Source organism: Eptesicus fuscus, chromosome 1 (assembly GCF_027574615.1).
Source record: "Eptesicus fuscus isolate TK198812 chromosome 1, DD_ASM_mEF_20220401, whole genome shotgun sequence".
In the NCBI taxonomy this organism is placed as follows: Eukaryota; Metazoa; Chordata; class Mammalia; order Chiroptera; family Vespertilionidae; genus Eptesicus; species Eptesicus fuscus.
The window spans coordinates 52967265-52988529 of record NC_072473.1 but is presented as its reverse complement, the minus strand read 5'-3'; the positions used below and the strand labels follow the sequence as shown (position 1 = coordinate 52988529).

At 41.9% G+C, this 21265-nt stretch overlaps 1 protein-coding gene across 1 annotated transcript in view; it reads left to right on the top strand.

Moving 5' to 3' along the window:
• Positions 1 to 3947: 3947 nt before the first annotated feature.
• Positions 3948 to 21265, top strand: part of TEX11 (testis expressed 11) — a 479256-nt gene continuing 461938 nt past the window's right edge. Inside the window, exons 1-2 of the mRNA XM_054718924.1 lie at positions 3948 to 3974; positions 4835 to 4990. Coding sequence (XP_054574899.1) covers positions 3948 to 3974; positions 4835 to 4990 — 183 coding nt within the window. The remainder of the gene's footprint in view (positions 3975 to 4834; positions 4991 to 21265) is intronic.

Here is a 21265-nt window from a genome sequence, read left to right as displayed (position 1 = left end):
ACACACTTTGCTGTCAGGACTCAGGGGGGCTTGAGGGTGAGCGAGGTGGCGGTGCCAGCACAGGACCTGGGAGAAGGTAGCGCTTTCTACACTGCCCAGGCCACGTGGACTACAGCAGTACCCGCCCAGGTGGGCAGGGTGTTTCTGCTGTTTTGTTTTGGTCTGGCCTCCACCCCGTCAGCCACGGACCTGTGCCTGCACTGAGACTGAATGGTTTGATGGCCCTACTTTTTGGTAGACAGTGGATGCACTCCCAGAGACTGGCAGTTAGACTCTGGCGGCTTCTGAGTCCCTTGCGGGGAGAGCCCGGCCCTAGGTCAAGAACAGACTCAGGCGTCCTCGGCCAGGAGGCCTCCTTGGGCTAGGGGCCGCCACAGTTTAAAGGCTGGCCATGACCCCAATCCTGGCAGGGGTCTCCTCTGGGATGCTGGCAGGCCTGGGCTAGGGCTGCGGGGCGGTTTGGAGGCCGGTCACGCCCCCGATCCTGGCGGGGGGTCTCCTCTGGGGTGCTGGTAGGCCTTGGCTAATGGCCGCCCTGGTTTGGAGACTGGTCACGCCCCGATCCTGGCGGGGTCTCCTCTGGGGCGCTGGCGGGGTCTCCTCTGGGGCGCTGGCAGGCCTGGGCTCTGGCGCCGCAAAGGGAGAGGTTCCTGAACCTGCTTCCCACACACCTAGGCTAGGATACATCTTGTAGGAGGCGGCTTCAATGCCGGGGGTCGGTGACCAGATCCTCCGGAGCCTCGCTTTCTGGACTGCAGTCCCACGTCTCCCAGTGCCCCAGCCTCGGATGCGCCCCCGCAGTTGCCCCCACCACCAGCCACCTCATCGCAGGCCACAGCAGCTGAAGCCAGCCTCTTGGAAGCCAGGCCACCACACCCACCACCCCTAGTAGCTCTCTGCTGCTCGCTCTCTGTGTCCTGTCCACTGGGGTGGGGGAGTGCTCCCAGCCCAGAGGCCCTCCCTCCCTCAGCAGCCTGGCTTGGGAAGCTGGCCTCATGCAGCATCCCCACTCGGCAACTATGGGTGCAACGCGGACCCCACGGAGGCCAACCTGGAGAACGCGGACCGGAGCTCTGCATCCAGCTGCTGCAGATGCCCTTGGTGGTCAACTACCTCCCGATCCTTCCACGGGCCCCATTGATCCCTCTCAGCACCAGCCATTTAGTCCAGGGTGGGGATCGCCCAGGGACCCCCACCACGGGAGCGGCTGGCTGGGCCCGGCCACGCCCCCCCGGGTGGCGATCAGCCCGCCGACACGCGGAGCACCGGGCTCGGCCCGGACACACCCCTCCCCCGGGTGGCGATTGCCCCTCGGACACCCGCGGAGCACCGGGCTTGGCCCGGACACGCCCCCCCGGTGGCGATGGCCCCCGGGACCCCCGCTGAGCGCCGGGCTCGGCCCGGACACGCCCCCCCGGTGGCGATGGCCCCCGGGACCCCCGCTGAGCGCCGGGCTCGGCCCGGACACGCCCCCCCGGGTGGCGACGGCCCCCGGGACCCCTGGGGAGCACCGGGCTGGGCCCGGACACGCCCCCCCGTGGCGATCGCCCCCGGGACCCATGCTGAGCGCCGGGCTCGGCCCAGACACGCCCCCCCGGGTGGCGATCGCCCCCGGGACCCCCGCGGAGCGCCGGGCTCGGCCCGGACACGCCCTCCCTGGTGGCGATCGCCCCGGGACCCCCGCGGAGCGTCGGGATCGGCCTGGACACGCCCCCCCGGGTGGCGATTGCCCCGCGGACCCCCGGAACTAACAGGATTGTGCGCAGCCATCTTGGTCTTCCCAACGGCCGTATAGGCCACCCGGAGTCCCGCCCCCAGCCTCTGGCAGGCCCAATCATGGGCATAGCGGAGGTGCGGTCAATTTGCATGTTTCTCTATTATAAGGTAGGATTGTGAATGGTCACCACAGTAAGTCATCACCATAGTAGTTAACACCCATTACCATACATAGTTACAAAAGTTTGTTTTCTTGTGATGAGAACTTTTAAGGTTTGCTCTCTTAGCAACTTTAACATATGCAGTAGTGTATAATTATTTTTAAAAAATATATATTTATTTTAGAGGGAGAAGAAGGGAGAGGGAGAGAAAGATAGAAATATCAATGAGAGAGAAACATCAAAATCCATTGGCTGCCTCCTGCACGCCCCCCACTGGAGATTGAGCCTGCAACCCTGGGAATTGCACCAGTGACTTCTTTGTGTATGGGTTGATGCTCAACCACTGAGCCACACTGGCTTGGCTTCAGTAGAGTATTATTAACTAAAGTTGCCATTTTGTACATTATATCCCCATGAGTTAGTTATTTTATACCTGGAAATTTGTATCTTTGACTCCATTCACCTGTTTTGTCTACCACCTAACCCTGACCCCTGGTTAAAATCAGTCTGTTCTCTGTATCTATGAGCTTGTTGTTTTGTTTGCTTGTTTTAAGATTTCACATATAAGTGAGATCATATAGTATTTGTCTTTCTCTGGCTCATTTCAGTTAGCATAATGCCCTCAAGGTCCATTATGTTGTCACAAGTGGCAAGATTTCATTATTTTTTTTATGGCTGAATAATATTCTATTGCATATATTTATCACATTTCATTTTAAAATATTTTAAAAATTTATTTTAGAGGGAAAGGGAGAGGGAGATAGGACCATTGACATCAACATTGATCGGCTGCCTCCTGCACACCCCCTGCTGGAGATTAAGCTTGAAATCCCAGGATGTGCCCCGACCAGGATTCAGTGGGACCTCTTGGCACATGGGTCGATGCTCAACCAAGGCCAGGCCACATTTCTTTCTTTCTTTTTTTTTTTTTTTGTTAATCCTCATCCGAGGATATTTTTCCATTGATTTTTAGAGAGAGTGGAAGGGAGAGACAGAGACAGAGAGAGAGAAACATCAATGTGAGAGAGACACATCGATTGGTTGCCTTCTGCACGTGCCCCAATGAGGGCCAGGATTGAGCCTGTAACCGAGGTACATGCCCTTGACTATAATCAAACCCAGGACTCTTAAGTCTGCAGGCCGATGCTCTATCCACTGAGTCAAGTCAGCTAGGGCCACCTTTCTTTTTTTAACCAAATTAAATTTATTGGGGTGACATTGGTTAGTACATTATATAAGTTTCAAGTATATAATTTTGTAATATATCATGTGTATATTGTAGGTTTACAGCTGTGAGTACATGAAACACAGTTTATTCTGTATTATTATTTATTAATTATTGTATTATTTGGTATATGAACAACTATAAAACTACTTTTTGCCTCACCTTGTTTTTTTAATATGTTTTTACTGATTTTTTTTAGAGAGAGAGGAAGGGAGAGAGAGAAACATTGATGATAAACATCAATTGGCTGCCTCCTGCAAACCCCCTACTGGAGATCCAGGCATATGACCTGACTGGAAATTGTACCAGCGACCTCTTGGTGCATGGGTTGGTGCGCAATCCACTGAATTACACCAGCTGGGCCCCACCTTGTAGTTTAAGCAAGGGCTGTAATATATAGGCCTTTCAGCCTAATATTTACCTAATCTTAGAAGATTCAATATACTTAATATGTCTCATGAATTTACAGGAGTAAAGAAGCTAGAGATTATTCTCTTTGTATATATCTTATCACCCTTTGTGTACAAAATATTTTTTATGTTTTTCCTAATACCACTGCTCATGCATTGGGTACTAAAGATTCCATGAGCTATAAAAAAAGATTTGACTATATTTGAACATAATTTGCTTTGTGAAGTCTTTATATGAATCTAGTTTTTGATGTTTAACTGAAAAATTTTCATTTAGCAGGTTTATTGTTAATTGTAGTAGGTTAAATAGCAGCTTAAAATATTTTTCAGAAGGTACTCTTATAGTATTTTTAAGAATATTAACAACATTTTGCTAGTTGATGCTCAGAAATATTTAAAAAATTACAGATATCTAGATATAAAGACCTCTGTTACATGACTTTGGAAAAAACCTCAATTTTGGTAATATAAAAGGCATCAATTATGATTCTATGTCAAGCTTGGGTTTATGGAATTCCATGTCCTAGTAAGATTTAGCTCAATGGAGTCTGGAACTCAGACTATGTAAAAAATGATGACATCATTTGTACAGATTCAGTAACTGGCTAATGTTGTCACTAATTAGGCATGTCATTTTTATTTATTTATCTTTATTGATGAAAGTATTACAGATATCCCCCTTTTATCCTGTTGATCCCCTCCTCCTCACTTCTGTCCCCTCTCTAGGCCTTCACCTCACTATTGTCTGTGTCCATGGGTTACGCATGTATGCAAATAAGTTCTTTGGTTGATATCTTCCATCCCTCCCCTTCCCTCTGAGAATCGTCAGGTTATTGCATGCTTCCATGCCTCTGGGTCTATTTTGTTTGTTAGAGCATGTCATTTTTTTTTTCTCATAAAGTAAGGTCAAGACTTCAGAGACAGGATAAGTTAGCTCTGTCTATCTAATGCTTGAAAATATTAATAAGTATTTCAGTTTTACAGGGCACATATCTAAGTCTTCCTTCAGAATGTCTACATTTTCTAGTTTTGAAAACATTATTAATTTCTATTTTGTAGTTTTAAGATGATGTATAATAACATTACTATTTGTGAAGCATTTTACTTTTGAGAATGAGAGTAATGATTGTTAGAAACAAATGATTCCCGGGGAATATAAATTTCATTTGAAAATTGTACTCCACTTTTAGCTTAAAAGGACTTTTTCTCTAGTTTGGTTTTACTCTAAAGGTCATTCAAAGTTTTTTCATGTTATATTCATTTGACAAACTATCTAGGGACTGATTTCAAAATGATTTGCTACTTTTACCCAATGGTGATAGTTCATAGCACTTTTGTCATCCATTATTATTTCAGAAATTATTCAGAACCTGATTGTAAAAGATAGTTCACCTGCCATACATGAGGCAATTGATAGACTGTTCATGGACATAGCAAATATCAACAGGGAATCTATGGCTGAAATACGGGATGCTCAGGTTGGTATAAAAATAATTTTGATAAATTAAAAAAATCTTTACTGTTAAAAGTATTACAGATGTCCCCTTTTATACCCCCATTGCCCTCCTCCACCCAGTTCCCAACCCGTCCCAGGCCTTCACTGCCCTACTGTTTGTGTAGATCTTTGGTTAATCTCTTCCCATCCCCCCTCCCCTCTTCCCTCTGAGATTCATCAGTATATTCCATGCTTCCATGCTTCTGATTCTATTTTATTCGCCAGTTTATTTTGTTCAGTAGATTTCTTGTTCATTTATTTTTATTTTTAGATTCAATTGTTGATAGAAATGTATTTGTTGCCATTTTATTGTTCATATTTTTATCTCTTCTTAAAAAATACCTTCAACATTTCATGTAATACTGGTTTGGTGGTGATGAACTCCTTTAGCTTTTTCTTGTTTGTGATGCTCTTTACCTGACCTCCAATTCTAAATAAGAGCTTTGCTGGGTAGAGTATTCTTGGTTGTAGGTACTTGCTATTCATCACTGAATATTGCCATTCCCTTCTGGCCTGCAAAGTTTCTGTTGAGAAATTAGCTGACAGTCATATGGGTGCTCCCGTGTAGGTAACTAACTGCTTTTCTCTTGTTGCTTTTAAGATTCTCTCTTTGTCTTTAGCCCTTGACATTTTAATTATGACATGTCGTGGTGTGGGCCTCTTTGGGTTCTTATTGTTTGGGACTCTCCATGCATCCTGGACTTTAAATCAATTTCTTTCACCAGGTAGAGGAAGTTTTCTGTCATTATTTCTTCAAATAGGATTTCAATTTCTTGCTCTCTCTCATCTCCTTCTGGCACCCCCATAATGCAAATGTTGGTACACTTGAAGTTGTGTCAGAGGCTCCTTACACTGTCTTCAGATTTTTTTATTCTTTTTTCTTTTTGCTCTTCTAATTGCGTTTTTTTGTTTGTTTGTTTTTTGCTTCCTCTATTCCAAATTATTGATTTGATTCTTGGACTCCTCTACTCTACTGTTGAATCCTTGTAAATTAGTCTTTATTTCAGTTAGTGTATGCTTAATTTCTGACTGGTCCTTTTTCATGTTTTTGACTTTCTCACTAAGATCCTTGAAAGTCTCATGAAGATCCTTGAGTAACCTTATAACCATGGGTTTGAGTTCTGTATCTGAAAGTTTGTTTGCTTCCATTTCTTTCATTTGTGACATGTTTCTTTTTCTCCCAATTTTGGCTGCTTCCTTGTGTTTGTTTCTATGTGTTAGGTAGAGCTGCTATGTTTCCTGGAATTGGTAGAGTGGCCTTTTGTAGTAGGTGTCCAATAGGGCCCAGTGGCTTAGCCTCCCCAGTCACCTGAGCTGGGCACTCTATTTATATCCTTGTGTGGGCTGTGTACACAGTCTTATAGTTGAGCCTTGATTGCTGTTGGCATCACAGGGAGGAATTGACCTCCAGGCAAGTTGGCTGTGAAAACCAGCTGTAGCTAAAGTGGGAGAACTGCTGTGTAGGAAACACCCCTGTGGAACAGGATGTGCTCCAGTGGGCTTTGGTCCTCACTGAGTCTGCCTCTTGAGTGTGTCACTTGTGGATGTTTAGAGTTGTAATTTGCTATGGTCTGAAGCTGTCCACCAGGTGCACTGGCTCTAGGGCCTCCAGAGTGGTGTAAAGTCAGCCACTGCCTGGGGCCACCCTGCAGGAGCTATTTGTATTGGGCTTGGAGGTGCCCAGGCAAGGCCCAGCTGTGAAGCAAGACAGGCTGGTGCTAGAGCTGGGTATTGGGCCTTTTATTGATAGGTCTAGGGCATGCTGCCCTAGCTGAAGCTTGTTTGAGAGATTTTAGCTAACTCTGAAGCTTGAGCAAGGACAGGCTATTCATATGCAAAAGCTACTGCAAACAGGTTGGGTGGGGCTGCAAATTGGATGGGCAGGGTCTCAGGGAATCACCAGGGAGTAGCAAACAGATATGGTTGCCTGTCAGACCTGCAACCAGGAAGGTCCCAGCACAGGAACTATGACCTCTGCAAGCACCTCCATCTTAGAGAGAGCTTCCCCCAAGTTCCTGCCCTGATGCCAGACAATCCAGTTCCTCCTCGTATGTGTCTGGGTGCCCCAGAGCCTTGCCCTGGTGCTGGAGCTCAGAAGAAGTGGGGCCTTGTAAGTTCAGTTTGTGTGCTGCCCCTTTGAAAGGAACACCTGGGTCTCCAGCAGCCTCCGTGTCACTAAGCCCCAATCCCCACTGGTTTTTACAGCTCGTAGTTATGGGGAATTCTCTTCCCAGCTCTGGAAACCTTGGCTGGGAGTCTGGTGTGGGCCTGAGTCCCCTTGCTCCTCACAGTGGCCTCTGCAGAGATAGTCTCTCTCCTGGTTAAAAAAAAATGGCACACATTGGTGCAGTTCCTGCCTGGTCCACGCCTCCACCCTTCCTACCAGTCTCAATGTGCTGTCTTTTTTACTTCTCTAGTTGTAGGACTTCCATTCAGCCAGCTTTCACGCAGTTCTAAATGATGGTTGTTCTGTATTTTAGTTGTAATTTTGATGTGGTTGTGGGAGGCAGTGAGTACAGGCATTTACCTATGCTGCCATCTTGCTTCCTGTTTGATAAGTTTTTATGGTGATTTAATTTAATGCATAAGTAAAAATGATTAATCATTGCTAAATACATAGAAATCTGGTGGGAAGAAAATGCAGCTGAATAGGCAGACATGTCATGCACCTTGTCCTGGGGCCAGGCTGGAAAAGCAACTAAATTGGAGAACATCCACCCAGAATTAACAAATTAGACACAGCTGAGGAGACAACAAGAAAGGGCAGAGGATGCCTGGAGAATGGTAGGAACAGGGATCTGGGCGGGAGAGGGACACAACCACCGAGCCGACAGTGTGAGGAGGATACTGCATTGCACCAAAGCCATGTCCCTTGGTGACAGGCTTAACACCCAACTGTGAAAAGGAAAAGCCACAGTGCTGCTGGCAGCCATGGACTCTAGACCTAAGACCACAGCTGCAAAAGGCTGTGCCCTGAAAGGCGGCCTGAAAAGCGGCCGAGGCAGTGTGGTTCTGGGGCAGGGGGAGAGAAATACAGAGTTTTGTGGTTGTTTTGCCTTTGTTTTGTCTTTGCTTTTATTTGCTAAACCCAAAATATAGGACTTTTCAATTGCAAACACTCACCTGAGGCTGCTGTGCAGGTAGAGACATAGATTTGTGGAGCCTGAGGAGAGGCTGTGGAGGAAAGCAGGGCAAAGAGACATGACCAGGAATCCTGCATTGGGACATTTGTAACCTTCCAAACCCAAGTGGCCATTTCGTTCCTGAAGAGCTAGCCCCTCCCAGTAACCTCAAGTCAGGTACTACAGCCTACCACACCCTGCCTGCATTTTGATCAATACAAAGGAAACAAAGACTCTGAATAACCCCAAAGAGCCCTCAGTGACTGGGTTGGAAGAGGGGCCAGTCCACCCCACTATTCTGGGAACCAGACTGATAAAAACTCCATGTTGTCAGCCAACCCCACTGGTCTCCATACAAGGATCTATGACCAACCAAGGCCAGAGTAATATTTTGGACCACTCGCAGAGGAGTAGCTCTAGATTAGGGGAAAAACATCTATCTGATTCCCGGAAAGTGAAACAACACCATCCCCCCTCCACCTAAAGCCCTGTTAAAAACAGACACTTTAGTGATTAAGATTGACAGCTGGCAGACAGGTAAAGTGGCAGATTGGTCCTGCCTGCTTGCAGCCAAGGCCTGTGGAGACAGACATAAACACAGGAGTGGTGGATTGCTTGGAGCTTCAACACGGTGCAAAACACCAAAGACATTGTCTGACAGTGGTCAGCACCTAACTACTTAACAGGAATCCCAGAATTGGTAGACAGAACAGAAGAGTGGGGTTCTAAACCAGCCCCCATGGGGCATTAAAACTTAGCTGAAGTGAATGACATGTCACTTTTTTATTTTTTTTTGAATAAAAATTTTAAAGTATTATTTTTTATTCTGTTTTTATTTTTCATTACTTTATTTTATCTTATTTTTTCACCTTTCTCTTCCACGCTTCTCCCTTTTTCATCCTGTTCTTCTGTCCCCACTTTAGTTTTTCACTTTCCTTTCTTTTTACCTCTTGTTAAAAATTGATCTTATCTGCTTTATTGATGTGTTACTATTATTGTAGTCTCTGTTGGCTTATTCATATATCTAATTTCCTCTTCCCTGCTTCTATACAATTTCCCCTTCTCTTTTCTCTTTCTTCGCTGGTCAGTTCTTTTTCCTCTCCTCTCTTGCTCTTTTCTGCTTCTAATTTTTAAATTAGTTACACTTCCTAAATTCAGTCCTATTTGCTTTTCCTCTATACTCCTTTTCAATAAATAAATAAATAATTAGTTTTTGGTTTTATTTTACTTTTTCACTTTTTTATTCTTAACCACTCATTCTCTTTCTACCTCCTCTATACTAAACCACGGTCCTACCCATATTCATCCAATTCCTTAACCTTATTTTCTGTATTTGAGCTCTGCCTCTACAGATTCTGCCCCTGTTTATTCTGGGTATTTTTGTTTGCGCATTTTGATTTATTTCTTTGTTTTGTGGTGTTTTCTCCTCATATTTTCTTTCCTTTTTTCTTATCTTGCTATCATTTTTGCTCTTTTCTCTCTCCTAATTCTTTTTTCTCTGGTGGTCACTTTTATTGGGGTTATAGGTATCTTGGGTATATTTGTGTTCTGTTTCTTTTGTGTCATGACTTATTGTGTTGTATTTTGTGCTATTCAGTCATCACTTCCATAATGGTGTGCATGACATGCTAGAGAGCGAGCCTCATAACCAGACACCCTGAGAGGAGACTCCATCCATGAATGGGGCAGTGACATTCAAGACCCAACTACATCAAGAGAACCCAAATATCTCAAGTAGGGGGACTCCCTAGAATACCCAGCCCAGAAGACCTGAGAGACTGCACCACTGAGTTCCATAAACCATCTACTACATAAGAACAATTAAAAAAAATCTGGGTGGAATAGCAGTTTGATCTAATACATAGAAAAAAATCACAAGGAACAGTAAAAATGGGGAGAATAGAAACAACCCCCAAATGAAAGAAAATTAGGAATCACCAGAAAAGGAAATAAATGAGATGGAGGCAAGCAATTTGTCAGAGAAAGAATTCAGGGTAATGGTTATAAGGATGCTCAAATATCTGGATGAGAAATTCACCATGTGTAAGAATAAAGAGGAAATGAAGAATGACAGAACTGCAATAAATAATACAATGGATGGTTTCAACAGTAGACTAGAAGCTGAAGACCGATTCAGTGATTTATAAGAGAGGGTAGAAAAACACCCAAGCAAAGCAGCAACTGGAAAAATAACCTTAAAAACAGAAGAGAGTCTAAGGGAGCTTTGGGACAATATGAAATGAAACAACATCTGCATAATAGGGGTGCCAGAAGGAGAGGAAGCTGAGGAAGGAATAATGTTTGAAGAAATAATGACAGAAACCTTCCCTGACTGGGCATAAAAATGTCATACAAGTACAAGAAGCGCACAGAGTCCCAAGTTGAACCTCCAAAGACTAACACAAGGACACATCTTAATTAAATTGGCAAACATCAACGACGAAGTAAGAATCTTTTTTAAAAATATATTTCTTTATTGATTTCAGAGAGGAAGGTAGAGTGAGAGAGAGAGATAGAAACATCAATGATGAGAGAGAATCATTGATGGGCTGCCTCCTGCATGCCCCCCACTGGTGATCAAGCCCGCAACCTGGGCATGTCACCTTGGCCGGAATCGAACCCAGGACCCTTCAGTCAGCAGGCTGATGCTCTGTCCACTGAGCCAAACCAGCTAGAGCCAAAGTAAAAATCTCAAAGGCTGCCAGAAAGGTACAGAAAGTTACTTACAAGGGATTTCCTATTAGACTATCAAGTGATTTCTCAACAGAAACTCATCAGGCCAGAAGGAATGGAATGAAGTATACAAAGTGATGCAAAGCAAGGGATCGAATCCAAGAATATTATACCCAGCAAGACTATCATTCAAAATTGAAGGTGAAATAAGGAGCATGATAGACAAAGGCAAAGGGAGTTTATTACCATCAAGCCAGCAATACAAGAAATGCTAAAGAGATTGCTGTAAAAAGAACAAATAAAAAGGGAAGAAGGAACACAGGCATAAAGAATAAAAATGGCAAAAGCAAGTACCTATCAATAATCATCTTAAACATAAATGGATTAAATAGTCAAAATAAAAGACATAGGGTGGCTGAATGGATAAGAGAACATGATGTCTACAGAAACCCCCATTAAAACAGGACTCACACAGACTGAAAGTGAAGAGATGGAAACACATTTTTCAGGCAAATTGAAACGAATAAAAAGCTATGGTAGCATACTTATATTTGACAAAATAAACATCAAAGTGAAGGTCATAGCAAGAAATAAGGAAGACCACTTCACAAAACTAAGGGGATCGGTTCAACAAGAGGATATAACTGGTAAACATATGCACCCAATAGAGGAGGACCCAAATATATAAAAAGACTTCTGGAAGATATAAATGGAGAAGTTGACAACAATACAATCATAGTAGGGGCTGTTAATATCCCATTGACATCGTTGGTTAAATCCTCTAGACAAAAAATCAGCAAAGAAACAGCAATCCTAAATGATTCACTAGATCAGATGGGATTAATTGACATCTTCAGAACATTTCACCCCAAAGCTAAGGAATATACAGTCTTCTCAAGTGCACATGGGACATTTCCAAAGATAGACCACATATTAGGGCACAGGCTAAGTCTTTGTAAATTCAAAAAGTTTGAAATCATATCACTCATCTTCTCAGATCACAATGACATAAAAGTAGAAATCAAATACAATGAAAACAATTAAAAAAATCAAACACAGGGAGGCTATTTACCGTGCTATTAAACAATGAATGCATTACCATAGAGATCAAAGAAGAAATAAAAAACATTCTGGAAACAAATGAAAAAGAAAAAACAATAGTCCAAAATCTATGGCACACAATGAAAGAAGTCCTGTGTGGGAAGTTCATAGCAATACAGGCCTACCTTAAAAAACAACAAGAAAGCATTACCACCATTTGTCCACCATCCAGAACTGTAATGTCAGTGCTGACATGTACACATAAGGAACTGTTGCACATTGAAATTGGGTCTCAAAAGAACTGTTGGCACAGAAAGAAACTCACTACAGACCGATTCATTTGCCTGTCACCATAACCATTATTGCTTATCTCATTTTCGGTTCTTATAAGTGTATTTCTAATAGCACATGATCTCACTCATCTAGGGGAAATAATGAACAGCATAGACTGATGAACAAGAACAGACCCAGAAACAAGGAGGCATGGATCAGACTGTCGGGCCTCAGAGGGAGGGTAGGGGAGGGTGGGGGTAAAGGGGAGAGATCAACCAAAGGACTTGTGTGCAAGCATATGAGCCTAACCAGTGGTTAAGGACAACAGGGGGATGGGGGCATGTGTGGGGAGGGGTGTGGGATGGGAATAGGGGGATGAGGACAAATATGTGATACCTTTATCAATAAAGAAATTAAAAAAAAACAAGAAAAACTGATATTAAGTTATCTAACCATACAACTTAAAGAACTAGAAAGAGCAAGAAAAATCTCAGATTAAGTAGAAGGAAAGATATAATAGAGATCAGGATAGAAATAAATGATATAGATACAAAAAACATATGAAAGATCAATATAACGAAGAATTTCTGATGAACCTCTTGCCAGGCTCACCAAGAAGCAACGAGAGTGGACCCAAATAAACATAATCAGAAATGAAAGAGGTGAAGTAACAACCAACCCCACAGAAATACAAAGGATTGTAAAAAACTTCCACAAACAAGTCTATTCCAACAAACTAGACAACCTAGATGAAATGGACATATTCCAATAAAAATGTAATGTTCCAAAACTCAAGATGAATCAGAAAACTTGAATAAGCCTATAACTACCATTGAAACTGAAGCAGTAATCTAAAAACTTCCAGAAAACAAAAGCACTTGTCCAGATGGCTTCACAGGGGAGTTTTAACAAACGTTCAAAGAACTAACTCAGATCCTCCTCAGACTATTCCAAAAAATTCAAGAAGGAGGAACACTGCCAAGCTCTTTCTCTGAAGCCAACATTAACCTCATCCCAAACCAGATAAAGACACTATAAAGAATTACAGGCCAATATCTCTGATGAACATAGTTGCTAAAATCCTCAACAAAATATTAGAAAATTGCATCCAGCAATACATTAAAAAGATCATATACCTTGACCAAGTGGGATTTATTCCAGCAATGCAAGGCTAGTACAATATTCATGATAAATCAATAAATAAGATACATCATGTGAACAAATTAAAACAAAATGATCATATCAATTGATACAGAAAAAAGCATTTGACAAAATCCAACACCCATTTTTGATAAAAACACTCAGCAAAGTGGGAATAAAGTGATCATACCTTAACATAATAAAAGCATTATATGATGATTGTATAGCAACATCATACTCAATGGGCAAATAATAAAACCATTTCCCCTAAGAACAGGAACAAACATGGATGCCCACTTTCAGCACTCCTGTTTTACATAGTACTGGAAGTTCTAGCCATAGTAATCAGACAAGAAGAAATAAAAGGTATTAAACTACTAGATTTTATGAATGAATTCTGCAACATAGCAGGATACAAAATTAACACACAGAAATCTGTGGTATTTTTATACACCAATAATGAACTCACAGCAAGAGAAATTGAAAAAACATTGCCATTTACCATTGCAACAAAAAATTAAGATACCTAAGAATAAACTTAACTATGGAGGTAAAAGACCTGTACTCGTAAAACTATAGGACATTGAAGAAAGAGATAGAGGAAGTTATCAAGAAGTGGAAGAATATACCATGTTTATGGATTGGTAGAATCAACATCCTTAAAATTTCCATACTACTCAAAGGAATCTATAGATTCAATGCAAACCCCATTAAAATACCAATGGCATATTTCACAGAACTAGAACAACTTCAAAATTTATATGGAATAAAAAAAAGACCCAGATAGCCACAGCAATCCTGTGAAAGAAGAACAAAGTTGGAGGGATCACAGTGCCAGATATCAAGCTATATTACAAAGCCACCATTCTGAAAACTGCCTGGTACTAGCTCAGGAATAGGCCTATAGATCAATGGAACAGAATATAGACCCCAGAAAATGACCCAAGCCATTATACTCAATTAATATTTGACAAAGGAGGAAAGAGTATACAACGGAGTCGAGACAGTCTCTTCAATAAATGCTTTTGGGAAAATTAGACAGATTCATACCAAAAAAATGAAACTTGACCACCAACTTAAACCATACCAAAAAATAAACTAGAAATGGAAAAAGACTTAAACGTAAGATGGGAAACCATACAAATATTAGAAGAATCCATAGGCAGCAATAGTCATATGTTGTAGCAATATCTTTACTGATAAATATCCTAGGACAATGGAAACTAAGGAGAAAGAAAACAAATGGAACTACATCAAAATAAAAAGCTTCTGTACAGCAAAAGAAACGATCAACAAAACAAGTGAGCCCACTACATGGGAGAACATATTTGCCAGTGTTACAGATGATTAAGGGTTTAATCTCCAAAATTCATAGGCAACTCATTTAACTTAACAAAGGGAAGATAAACAACCTAGTAAAAAAATGGTCAAAGGACCTAAATAGATACTTTTTGAAAGTACACATACAGGAGTCAAAGAAACATATAAAAATGATCAAAGTCATTAATTATCCAATAGATGCAAATCAAAATGACAATGAGTCACCAACTCACACCTGTCAGAATGACTGTCATCAACAAATCAACAAATGATAAGTGCTGGTGAGGATGTGGAGAAAAAGGAACCCTCGTATACTGCTGGTGGGAATGCAGACTATGCAACCATTATGGAAAACAGTATGGAGGTTCCTCAGAAAATTAAAATTGGAACTCCCATTTGACCCAGTGATCCCACTTGTAGGAATATATACCAAGAAGTCAGAAACACCAATAAGAAAGAAAATATGCACCCCTATATTCATAACAGCACAATTTACAATCTCTATGATTTGGAAACAGCCTAATTACCCATCAGCAGAGGAATGGATTAAAAAACCATGGTATATCTACACAATGGAGTACTATGCTGCTGTAAAAAGAACGAACTCTTAATATTTGCAATAGTATGGGTGGACCTAGAGAGAATTATGCTAAGCGAAACAAGCCAGTCAGAGAAAGATAAATATCACATGAACTCACTCATTTGTGGAATATAGTGAACAATATAAACTAATGAATAAAAATAGATCCAGAGACATAGAAGCATCAAACAGACCATGAGTCCTCAGAGGAAAGGCACGGTAGGGTGAGGAAGGGGTGGGTAACTGATCAACCAAAGCACTTGTATGAATGCATATAAGCATAACCAATCGACACAGATAGTAGGGTGGTGAGAGCATGTGCTGGGGCTCGGGTGCATCCAGGGAGAAGTGAATGTGGGAAAAGGGAAACATATTTTAAACAACAAAGAATTTAAATTGAAAACACGTAGAAATATATTTTTGGACTTTCAAACCTAATGTCACATTTCAAAAAAAGTGGAGAAATTAGAAGTGGTAGCAGAGTAAGTGGATGCTGCCATAATATACTCCCTGGACAAAACTGGAATTACAAATATAATAGATAAAACTTCCTGAATAATCAACAGAAGACTCACTGGAGAGAACCCTGATAACTGAGAACTGAAAGTGTAGACCTCATATTCTGATAAGAGGAGTGGAGGCACGAAATGGCTGCTGTGCTCCCACAGATAGCATCTGAAGTTGCGGAGAGATATCTCAGCTGTGGGGTTTGGCAGTGAGAACTCTGAAGTCTAATTCTCAGGCTGGTCCGACCAGCAGAGAACACCAGAACTGACAAGGTTACCCACATAAAATCTGGCTGTGGAAAGCTGCAGGGTTGCTGTCTGCCAGGGAAAGAAGGCTGGAAATTCAGCCACCCACTTAAAGGGTCAACACACAGAATTCCTGTTGGAGTCACCCACCTTATGCTCTGGCAGGGAACAGCAGAGTGAACTGGAGCTATGTGAGCAGAAGCCAGAATTGGAGGCTCTGTGATACAGAGGTCAAAATAATTGTGGTACAGATGCTTAACATCATGAGAAGATATATTAACTATATCAACATAAAGAATGAAATAGCATAATAAAGAACACATTGGAAGGAATGCACAGCAGATTAGGGGAAGCTGAGGATCGAATCAGTGAATTTGAAAACAGGATTGAAAAAACCACAGAGAACAAAAAATAATTGAAAAACAACATGACAGCTTAAGGGAGCTGTAGGACAACATGAAACCTAACAATATTATAATAGCAGGTGTGCCAGAAGAGGCAGAAAAGGAGAAAGGGATAGAGAATGTGTTTGATGTAATGGCAGAAAGCTTCCCTGACCTGGTAATGGAAAAAGTCACACAAATCCAGCAGACACAATGAACCCCAAGCAAGGCCATGCCCAGACACATCATAATTAAAATACCAAAAATTAAAGACAAACAGAGAATCTTAAAAGCAGCAAGAAAAAAGTAAACTGTTACCTACGAAGGAGCGTCAATAAGGCTGACACCTGATTTCTTATCAGAAACCCTACAGGCTAGAAGGGAATGGCATGAAGTACTCAAGGTAATTGAAAGCAAGGATCTGAAACCAAGATTACTATATTAAACAAGGCTATCATTCAAAATAGACCATCAAATTAAAACCTTCCCAGAGAAAAAAGGCTAAAAGAGTACATCACCACCAAGCCAGCATTACAAGAAATGCTAATGAAGAAGAAACTGAGAGAGAAATCTAGCCATACAGAATTAAAATGGCAATAAATGAGTACCTATCAATAATAACCCTAAATGTAAATGTGTTAAATGCTCCAACCAAAAGGCATTGGGTAGCTGAATGGATACAAAAACATGACCCAACTATATGGTGTCTACAAGAGACCCACCTCAGAACAAAAGACACAGGATGAGAGTGAAGGGATAGAAATTTTTTTCCATGCAAATGGAAATTTAAAAAAAGCTGGAGTAGCAATACTCATATCCAACAAAAAAGATTCAAAATGGAGGGCATCACAAGAGAACAAAGGTTACTACATAATACTAATGGGATCGATTCAACAACAGGATGTAACCCTGGTAAACATATATGCTCCCAATATAGAAGCACTAAGATATGTTAAAAAAAAACAAAAAAAACTTCTAGAGGACTTTAAGAGAGAAATAGAGAACAATACAGTCATAATATTGGGCTTCAATACCTCCTGACCTCACTGGATAGATCTTCCAAAGAAATATTTAACAAGGAAACAATGACTCTAAAGGACACACTGGATTAGATGGATTTAATAGACATTCATAGGACACTTCACCCAAAACCTGCAGAATATACATTCTTTTCAAGTGCAGGTGGATCATTCAGAAAGATAGACCACATGTTAGAACACAAAACAAGGCTCTACAAGTTCAAGAAGATTGAAATCATGTCAAGCATCTTCTCAGGTCACAGTTGAATGAAATTAGAAACCAAATACAGTAAAAACACCCTAAAACATTCAAACACATGGAGAAAAATAGCATGTTATTAAACAATGGATGGGTTACCAATCAGATCAAGAAATAAAATACTTGCTGGAAACAAATGAAAATGGACACACAACAACCCCAAATCTCTGGGACAAAGCAAAAGCAGTACTAATAGGGAAGTTCATAGTAGTACAGGCCTACATCAAAAACAAGAAAAATCAAAAATAAAAATTTTTAAAGTTTGTTTATTATCTTAAGCTTTACATATGTCTCCTTTTTCCCCAATTGACCACCCCCTTAACCATTCCCACCCCAGGCAAGCCCCCACCCCCAGTGTCTGTGTCCACTGGTTATCCTAATATGTATGCATACAAGTTCTTTGGTTGCTCTCTAGCCGCCCCCCCCAACCTACCCTGCCATTTGTCTCTGGATCTATTTTTGTTCATCAAATTATGTTGGTCATTATATCGCACATATGAGTGAGATCATGTGATATTTATCTTTCTCCAACTGGCTTATTTCACTTAGCATAAAGCTCTCCAGTTCTATCCATGTTGTTGCTAAAGGTAAAAGTTCCTTTTTTATAGCGGTATAGTATTCCATTGTGTAGATGTACCACCGTTTTTAATCCACTCATCTGCTGATGTGCACTTAGGTTGTTTCTAAATCTTAGCTATTGGAAATTGTGCTGCTATGAACATAGGGGTGCATATATCCTTTCTGATTGGTGTTTCTGTTTTCTTGGGATATAGTCCTAGAAGTGGGATTACTGGGCCAAATGGGAGTTCCATTTTTAACTTTTTGAGGAAACTCCATACTGTCTTCCACAGTGGCTGCACCAGTCTGCATTCCCACAAGCAGTGCACAAAACAAAAGAGAGCACAGATGATATCAAGGAGAGAAACAATGGTAAGATATAAAAGAAAAATAAGGAAAAGGAAAAAAAAAGGGGGAGTAAACACCACAGAACAAACAGATAAACCAAAAAATGCAAACACCAAACACCCAGAAAAGAGGGTGAGGGTAGAATGTGTAAAGGCTGAGTTAATATACAGAAAGTCATGGAATTGGATGAATATGGGGGGGGGGGACCTCAGTTCAGTATAGAGGAAGTAAAAAGAGGATGAGTGGATAAGAAGAAAGAGAAAGAAGAAAAAAATTAGAAAAAAAGTAATTAAAAATAGGATAAAATAAAAAATAGAATGAAAAAATAATGCAAAAAGAAATAAATAAACATGAAAAAAGGAAAATAAAGAAAAAAGACAAAATAATAATAAAAAAAATGAAAAAGTGAAGTGTCATTTGTTTCCACTGAGTTTTAATGCTCCACAGGGGCTGGTTTAAGATCCCACTCTTCTGTACTGTCTGCCACTTCTCAGTTTCCTGTTAGATAGTTGAAGTTTCAAGTGGTCCACCACTCCTCTGTTTGTGTCTATCTCCACAGCCGTGATTGCAAGCTGGCGGGACCAATCTTCCCACTTAGCCTGTCTGCCCACTTTCAATGTTAATCTCTCAAGCAGCTGTTTCTGTCTGGGCTATATTTGGGGAGCTTGCTGGGACTGAACGGCCTCTCTTCAGCCCAGTCTCTGAGGGCTCTCAGGGACTATTCAGATTATTTTTTGTATCCTTTGTAACACTCAGGGTGTAGTCTGGATGTGGCTGTATTGGTTGCCTGAAGACTCCAGGAGGGGCTTTCTCTTCAGGAGAAAATGGTTGCTTAGGTCCGTTGTGTCAGTTATGTTCCAGTGCCAGACTCCTGGCCACCTCTCCCCAACCTACTCCTCTCCCCAGCATCTCCCCAGACTCCAAAAGCCTGCACCTCCACCTGCACTTCAGCCACGAATCAGTGTCTGTATTTGAAAGGTCCTATGCTGGGTATCTATATATATAAAAGTGTAGCGACTGAAATGGTGGAACGAGCAGAATGACCGGTGGCTATGATATGCACTGTGGCAGCCAACCAGCCTGATCCGGGTCCCTATCGGCACCCCCAGCCGGCCCGGCCCGATGGACCCCCATCAGGGTGGGCCGGCTGGACCCCACCCATTCATGAATTCGTGCACTAGACCTCTAGTAGTGAATAAAAGCAAAGACCAAAAGGAGGGGAAAGAGCTGTGACACTGCGAGCCCCTCTTCCTCCAGCATGGCACGGCTTGGGCAGTTGTTCATGCTGCCCCCTCTGGGCTCAGCTTCTCGTGGCTGTGGGCTTAGATCTAGAATCCCCTGCCTCCAGCATCCCTGTGGACTTCCTTTCCACAGTCAGATGTTACGCCTGTCGCAAGGGACGCGGCCTCGGTGCTGTTAGGCTTCCTTCCGACCCTCTGGGCTTGGAGGTCTTGCACCTCTCTCCAGCCCAGATCCCTGATTTTACAGTTCTCCTGGTGTCCTCTGACCTTCCTGGCTGTGAATTGTCTCACCAGCTGTGTCTACTTTGCCAATTTAGGGTGGATGTTATTAGATTTAGTTGCTCCTTCTATCTGCTCCGGGACAAGGCTTGGGACACTTTTGCCCATTCCGCCGCCATTTTATCTCTCCCAAAACACCATATTTAAATTAATTATAGAATTGTACACTTGAAACTTATATATGTTATTAATCAACTTCACCCCAATAAATTTAACTAAGAAAGAAAAATTATTCAAAGTTATGACCTCAAAATTATGTACTGACATCAATATGCCTTTATTTTAGTTATTTATTGATTTACTAAGTGCAAAGTGTTTTATTTTTAAAATTTTTTATTTATTGATTTTAAAGAGAGGAGAAGGGAGTGAGAGAGAAACATCAATCTGCTGTTCTACTTGTTGGTGCATTCACTGGTTGCTTCTTGTATGTGCCCTGTCCGGAGATTGAACCCACATGTTTGAGTATTGGGATGATGCTCTAACCAACTGAGCTATCTGGCCAGGTTTTTCTTTCTTGTTGTTGTTTGTTTTTTTATTGATTTGAGAGAGAAAGTAAAGGAAAGAGGAAGAAGAAGAAGGAGAGGGAGAGGAAAAAGGAGGGAGAGGGAGAGTGAAAGGGAGGGTGAGAGGGAAAAAAACATTTATTTGTTTTTCCACTTATTTATGCATTCCTTTGTTGCTTCCTATGCATGTCCTGACTGGGGATCAAACCCACAACCTTAGTGCATTGGTAGAATGCTCTAACCATCTGACCTACCTTGCCAGGGCCAGAAATCTTTTTTCTGAATTAGGAGGGATAGTTCTGGGAGACCCCCAAGCCCAATTGCTATTGTTTCTTAAATTAAGAATTTGGGCCTTTGAAAACCTGTCCTCCAGGAAAGAAATACTCTAGACCAGCTGTCGCCAACCTTTTAGACCTCATGGACCACCAGTGGTCTGCGGACCACCGGTTGACGACCGCTGCTCTAAAGGTTTCCTTAAACCAGTGGTCACCAACCTTTCGGACCTTGTGGACCATCAGTGGTCCACGGACCACCAGTTGGCAACTGCTGCTCTAGACAATCTGTTGAAATCTGGCTACAAAGGCACTTTACATTTTAGCAAATCCACTCCTAGGTATTTCCCCCAAGAGAAATGAAAACCTAAGTCATTTCAAAATCTATCTATATAAAAGGCTAATGTGCTAAGTTTCCTTCCCACCTTCTGACTGGTGGCTATGACGACTTGCTTTATAGCCAGATGGAAACACTTTACACTTTAACCAAATGTT